The 7,188-nt window shown below is 40.6% G+C and overlaps 1 protein-coding gene across 1 annotated transcript in view; it reads left to right on the forward strand.

Annotated features, from left to right (window-relative positions):
- Positions 1-5,557, forward strand: part of TOMM70 (translocase of outer mitochondrial membrane 70) — a 30,829-nt gene extending 25,272 nt beyond the window's left edge. Inside the window, exon 12 of the mRNA XM_073307618.2 lies at positions 1,702-5,557. Coding sequence (XP_073163719.2) covers positions 1,702-1,855 — 154 coding nt within the window. The 3' untranslated portion in view covers positions 1,856-5,557. The remainder of the gene's footprint in view (positions 1-1,701) is intronic.
- Positions 5,558-7,188: the final 1,631 nt, after the last annotated feature.

Raw genomic sequence — 7,188 nt, forward strand, 5'->3', positions numbered from 1 at the left:
TGATTCAGCCTTTAACATTTACATGCCGAGTGTGGGAGGAGCAAGTTAAATACAAGGGCCATCTTTTATACAGTTTTTGGTGGGCAGATAGATCAGCTAAGGTTCAGGTGATAGGATTTTGTCAATTAGGGTGTAGTAATGGGGTGATGAAAGTTGTTTCTTAAAAATAACCTCTCCACATCCCTTGGCATGACCTTCAAAATATCCATACCTACGCCTATGAAAAGCAAAAAAGACTGCTCTGATTAGTGAACTTAAATTCCCATCTACATGTCCCTTCTTGCTCTTCAAACTCATTTCACATCCAAGACTAATGGGCATTCTCTGTGTTTCTGTTAAACCACAGTTCTGCAAGTAATATCTCTTGATGGGAGAGGACTCCTTAATCCATGCCCTTTTCCCCAAGAAGCTCGAGCAGACTAGGCTCCCTGGCCCTGACTAACTCTTCTTAGAGGTTGAGGGTTGTTTCACCTCTCTGGGACTATTTGCCTGAAATTCCAAAATAGTCTAACTAAAAACTGAGGAATCAAATTGAAACTACTTGCAGAATATCTAGTCATAAACTTGGCAGCTAAGCCAGATACTCATGGGACCCCTTTGGTTGAGTTTCAGTAAAGAGTTCTTGTCTCCCCTCTGACCAAGCCTATCAGTCTCATCCTCTGCCCTCTTTCTTTCTGTCTTCCCTTCTAAGCCGTGTCTAAGAATCAGTGTGTCTTAATGGTAAGGGCACTGTATTGAGAGTCAGGAGATCTGTGTTCTAGTCCCAGCTGATCTATTGGCCTGCTGGGTGACCATGGCAAGTCACACTGGCTGGCTGTGCCTCAGTTTCCCCATCTGTAAAGGGGGATAATGATACTGACCTCCTTTGTAGTACTTTGAGATCTACTGATAGAAAGTGCTACATAACAACTAGTATTACAACTGTGAAAATTCATTATGCTGGGAAAATGTGAAACAATTTTGCTCTTAGTATGGACAAGGACAGTTAGCTGGCAACTGGCTAGGACCTCTTACAGTATTTTACCTGTTACCCCTTCCTCCAGTTATTTGAGTTTTTGAACTTGGAAGAATTGCAAAGGGGATACAAACTGACTTGGTAAAGACAAAAGAATAGCATGTTGGAGTAAGTGTTTTGGGCAGTGTAGATTCTGACAAAGTCCATGAGATACATGGGCATCAGAAAAGCAGACAGTTGTATTTTTTGCCGGGAATAATTTGCAAGCAGTTTTGTTTAGAATAATTAATCTGCGTTACTTGAGCCACCATCTTGATTAGAAGGCCACTACTAAGCTACTTCAGTACAAGATCAATACATTTGCTTTTATGGGGCGACAGAGCCCATTTCCTCAAGAACATGGATTGAAAACTTCTCCGTGGCATCCCCCTAAACTTCCCCCTTTTTGGCATGTCAGAGAGTCCACTGAAAGATGTCCCTCTAGATGATGTAGCTGAGTAATAACAAAGCTAGTTAAATCTGTGCTGTCCTGCATCAATCATGGAAAGTTCTAGTCTGAAAACTTCAAAACATGACCCGTAAGACAAGTGTTTCCCTCCCCTGTGTTGTCTTTGGTTACCAAACTTGCTGCTGCGTTTCACTCGTGCAATACCTGTGGATTGGTAAACTCTCTGGAAATAAAGGTTCTATAGAAATGTAAGATGTTATTTAGTGTCTTAATTTGATGATGATCTGGTTTATTTCAGAGGCAATCTGGATAAAGCCATTGAAATGTTCAACAAAGCTATTAACCTGGCCAAATCTGAAATGGAGATGGCCCACCTCTACTCACTCTGTGATGCTGCCTATGCCCAGACAGAAGTTGCAAAGAAGTATGGACTGAAACCGCCAACATTGTAAAGAAACAATGGGGGGGAAGGGAGAGAATGACCTTTTAAACGTAAAGTTGCCCACTTCAACCTAGCCTTGAAGACACTGTTGCAAACGATGTTGAATGGTGGAACTTAGTTTTTTCCCGTTCGTGGTGTTGTCATTTGTTACATCTGTTAAATGTTTAGGTGTTGTGGGAGTGGCTGTTCAAGGAAGTATGCTGTGCTGCGACTTGTTCCCTATGCAGTGGAAACCTTACCAGCTGTTAAGGGAAATAAAACAAAGTTGCAAGGGAATAAAGGATATTTTGGCCATGCAAATAAAGACTTTAATTTTTGGGTGGTGATGTTGTGGGCGATTTTTGTTTTATCAAAATAGAATTTTACAGCATGTTTTCCTGTTGATTTTATAGTTAATAATAGTGCTGTAAAATAGGTTTCTTTTATATGCAATTAATTTCTATGGCTTGACTTTAGTTTTGCAAAAACAAAACTTAATTTACAAAACTATTTAATTGTAGGGATTTTTAAAAAGCCAATAGATGTGAAGACAAACCCTGTAAATACATCCAAGCATGCACAATCTTCCCTTACAACCTCTTCCACCCTCTGCATAACTACTTAGAAAGGGTCCTGTGGCAGCTATTAAGAGGTTACTTTGGTAGTCCTTTCCTTCTCCCCAAAAAGCACTTGTGTACTATATTTGAGAGCTATTTAAAAAAGCTTTCCACGTAAAGCATAGATTATGCTGAAAAGGAAAACGCCCTTTCCTTCTACAGTTGTCCTCACTCTAATGCCAGTGGAAATTGTTAAAAAGTTTCCCAGTGCTGCTGCGAATTTTTCAAGAAACTGAACGTACTGCTGAGACTGGAACTGCCAAGGTACAGTCGTGTCTGAGTTCAAACTTGGGCCTGTTCAGACTTTTGGCCTAGATGTTACAGATAAGATGCTGTTTAAATTTCAACTCAAGAAATGCATACATCCTTGTTCTCGCCAAGTGTTTGTAAATGAACAAAGCTTAGTCTGAACTGCCCAATAATGGATTTGGATTTAATTTTTTTTGTTACTTAGAAAACCATATTTGCTAAAACTACAAATATTCTATACAAATAACACCATTGTTCAGTGAACAGCACGTTCATTCTGATTGACTTTTTCTTAGAACACTAGTATAAACGAAGTCTTCCTCTGGTTAGGAATTGTAAAGGGGACTGTAGATGCTGTTCATTACTCTTTGGAACCAAAGTCAGTCCATGATTGCCTCCCACTACCTTCATGGGATGTAGGGCACTCTTAATATCTTGCATCTCATCAAATTTCATACCCTTAATTTTGGGTCTTATTTCCACCCCCAAAATATATGCAAATCTGTGCTGACTTTCTAATCTGTTATGTCATTTAAAGGAATGAGCTAACCAAGTGCAAAACTATCAGGCACTAACCGCTAGCTCTGGCATCTAATGGGCAAGCTGTATTTTTTTACCTCAGCCTCCCTGTCTTTCCTCTTCTCTCCCAGCAATTGCTCTGAATGATGGGACAGAGGAGGGCCTGGAGACATAGTGGCTTAATCCTCCCATTTACACATGATTCAGGAAGTCATTTGCTCCTGAACCAGTGGTACTGGTATGGAATGAAAGGTGGTTGAAGACGCAAGCAGTCTCAAAGGACGCTGCATTAAAGAAGAGCACTGGGCTGCTTATGAAACTTTCAATCCGGGTTTCTGTTAATTGAAAACAAAAACCTGCCCAATTCTCAGAAACGACTCCTGAGGTTGACTGTATCCTGTTCTCCAGCAGGGTTTCTATTTGCATGGCCTTATCTACTAGAGCCAGGTATTCCTCCTCCTTCTCCTCCTCTTCCTCCAAAAGATTAAAGAGAAAAAAGCATGTGGTGCCTATTACCAGCATTCCACCTCACGGACTGTTGCCTGTTCTTCAGGTAGCTGAAGCTGCACTGAAAGCTGCATTTGTCTGTAATTTGTTTTTGTAAATGACTTATCACCTGTAAAGTCACCAAATAAATATTACATTCAGATCTCTCTCTCTCTCACATAATAAGGCCAGGTTTTGGTGGAAAATTACTTACCTGCTAAGTGGAAGATATACCAATCGGGAAGCTTGTTTTGTGTAAACAACGTTTCTGTGAATCTAGGAGGAACGGATTCTAACTAATGAATATTCAAAACTTCCTTTTGTCTTCTCCCCATTTCTCCTCCAAAAACGAGTGGGATGAATAAACAACACAACCTGTGACATCCTTGGGCACAAGGTTAAGAACTTAACATGAGGAAAGGCCATCCAATTGCTAGTGAGGAAATTGAGCAGTCTGCGTTCCACTTACAGTCACACCCCCCAGTCTGCAGTTTCTGCTCAAAATCCCAGTAATAGCATGCTGTAGGGGTGACCGATTGCCTTAAAGCCAGGAATGTAAACCAGCTTTTAAAAATTCCTATGTTTTCCATAGTTGATTTAAATACATAATTAGGGAAAGTGAGCCACAGATACTGCAGACCTTAATGGAGGCTTGGTGCACCTGGTACTGTGAGAAGCAGCTTCCCCACATGTTTCTGCCATGTAGCTTAATCCTGATCTTGTAAAATCCCTGCTATTCTAGTTCTTGTGCAAAGAGTCTTAGAGAAGCATGCCAAATAAATAGTTCACAAGGTGCATAAATGGAGGTTAGCAAGAGATCATGCTTCATTTGTGACTTAAATGAGCAGGATTTGAACCCAGGTTTCAAAGGTGAAGAACTAAGGCAGGCTTCCAAAACTAAATTGTTACTATTCAACAACTGGCCTACATATTCTATTGGACTGGTGCGTGAGAGCAGCTGAATTGCTAGGGATAGCTCTGCCCAGACCTCCCAACAGTGCTCATACCAGCTTTCCTGCCTTCTGTCTAAATGCAAGATATTGCCCTGTTTTTTGTCATTCCTAAAACTACTTTTTCCCTGGCAGCTGAACTTGGGGGAATATGCTGATCCTGGTGCAGTGCTGGTGGTTTTCTATATTTATAGAATTCTGATGCATATGTATATAATACAGCGCCTTAATAAAGTATGTCTTTCATCAGCACAGAAAGTATTAGTGACTGCTTTAACTCTTAAATAACATAAGACTGGTATGGGAAGGCTTTTTTTTTTTTTGTGTGAAAAACCAGAAATATCCAACCCCCCCCCCATCACACTGATATCCTTTTGAAGTGGCTGGAAGAAGGTTGCCACCTGCTCAAAACTGCTATATTTGAGCCTCAGCTATGATCATTTTGTGACCTCTATCAAACTGAGAACTGTTATTCCAGTTTGGCTCTCTAGGAAAATTGTCCCTGCCTCTCTGTGAATTTTCTCTTTATCCTACCACCAGATGTAGATTGCACTTTACATTTGCAAAACTAAGAATTAGGCGATGTAGAATCCTGCTTCTTTTAATCCTCTAAAGGTGAAAAACAAACTTGAGTTTACATTCTGCTGCATGGGAAGCAAAAAAAACCCCCAAAACCTTATCCTTCTTACTGTCAGACACTGTAGTTTAAAAATGAAACAAATAGCTGGTGTGTTTATAAGTCCTATATGCTGACCTGGGTTATCATCATGCTGAGGGTGGCAGACAGCACTCTAAGACAGGAAAAGCTCAGGGCGTCGCTCCTTGCAGAAATGTATATTAAACTAGACTCAAAATGGTACATTGTTTGCTAAATCTTATATTTTTCAACTAATAAATCTTCATTTCATCTTAGAGTCTGTTTTGGGGAATTCTTATGTAGTGTGTATACTTAATGAAAACAAGGTGCTGAAACTATTTTTGTATTTGAGAAGCAAGCTGCTGTCATTGCTATTAGAAAGGCCTTGTGACGTGCAGCCACTGTTATGGTGCTTTGTTTGAGAGAGCGAGAGAGTGGCTACTGTAAACCCTGGAAATTGGCAAATAATGTCTCTTACGCTCAGAGTTGGTAGCACAAAAGACATTGTTTTGTTGCAAAGGTATTTTAGCTCCTTAAACTGCCAGTTTGTCATGATGAAGCATGTTACTGAAATTTGTCACTCATTTCAGTGAGAGGAACAGTGAAGAAATGAAGGATCCTCTGCAGCTGACAGGCCGCATCTCTTCCCAGCTGGCTAGTACAGCAAACACCTGTTCAGTTGTTTTCAGTTGCTCAGTGTCTCTCTGGCATAGGCACATGTTGCTGGAGAATAGTAATTGTTTTTTCTGCTTTAGAAATCAAATTCCAGCAATAGGCCTGTTTCCAAAAGCTCCTCAGCAGAAGGTACCTTTCTAACCACCTCTTCTGCTTGCAAATTATTCAGTTCAAAATAGCAGGAGCCATAATTAACCATTAGAAAAAAGCCACTTTAGGTAGTACTGTATGTCAAAGTCTGTGCACATTGAGTCCTGCCACACAAAGAAAAGGAATTCCACATCACTAAACTTGCACCACCAGCTGCCAAAGCCAGGAATTGCACCATCATTAGCATGTTTTGGTGGAAAATTACTTACCTGCTAAGTGGAAGTTATACAAGACATAATGGCCTAAAACCTTTGTTGCACTACTCTAAATCTGGAATTAATCCATTGCAGATATTCTAGCTGTTCCTTGGTGTCACAGGGCAGAATTTGGCCCCTCATTTTTAGTATGTTTACATTACTGGAGTCTGGCTTTAGTTACAAAACTAACTCAGACTCAATTAGAAATTAAATTGAATGACTTGTGTAAAGGCTAAGAGTGAGTCAATTGCTTACAGCAGTGAAGAGGAGGAGTAGCTTGTTATTAGATGAGCTAATGGTGACAAACTACTGATCTACTACATTTTAAAAAACGTTTACATAAGAGAGTTTGGGCACTTGCTTACAAGCTCTTGAGAAGTAGCTATTAAAGTGACAAGGGAATGGGTCTAGATTGTCCAGAGAACTCCAGAAGTCAGGGAGACCAAAGCAAATATGATGAGGGGGGGAGAGGAGGTGGCGTGATGACCTCCTCTCTCATCCTGGGTGTCCCACATTCTTGAGGGGAGTTATTACAGATTTTCCACTAACCCTATTTACCAAAATTGCTACCCTGACACTTGTTTACATATTAGTTTTGCTTTAATTATCTGCAATTTAAAACAAGCCCAATCATGCAATCCCTTCCCCCATGAGAGGGAATTCCACACCCAGAGGGGTGCAGGATCACACCCTCTATTAGGGCTACTGATCAGTGCTTTATTGTACATTGCAAGGTGGTAAGATATTCCAGGAGCCATCTAAAGTCACAATCTTGTTTAACTGGAGTTTATTATAGCCTGTCAAAAGGATGCTGTACCACCACCACCAGGTTGCAGAAGAATCCACGCCAGCTCCTCTTGTTGCATTAAACACAAGCACCAGCC

The sequence above is a fragment of the Lepidochelys kempii genome, chromosome 1 (assembly GCF_965140285.1).
Source record: "Lepidochelys kempii isolate rLepKem1 chromosome 1, rLepKem1.hap1, whole genome shotgun sequence".
Taxonomy (NCBI): Eukaryota; Metazoa; Chordata; order Testudines; family Cheloniidae; genus Lepidochelys; species Lepidochelys kempii.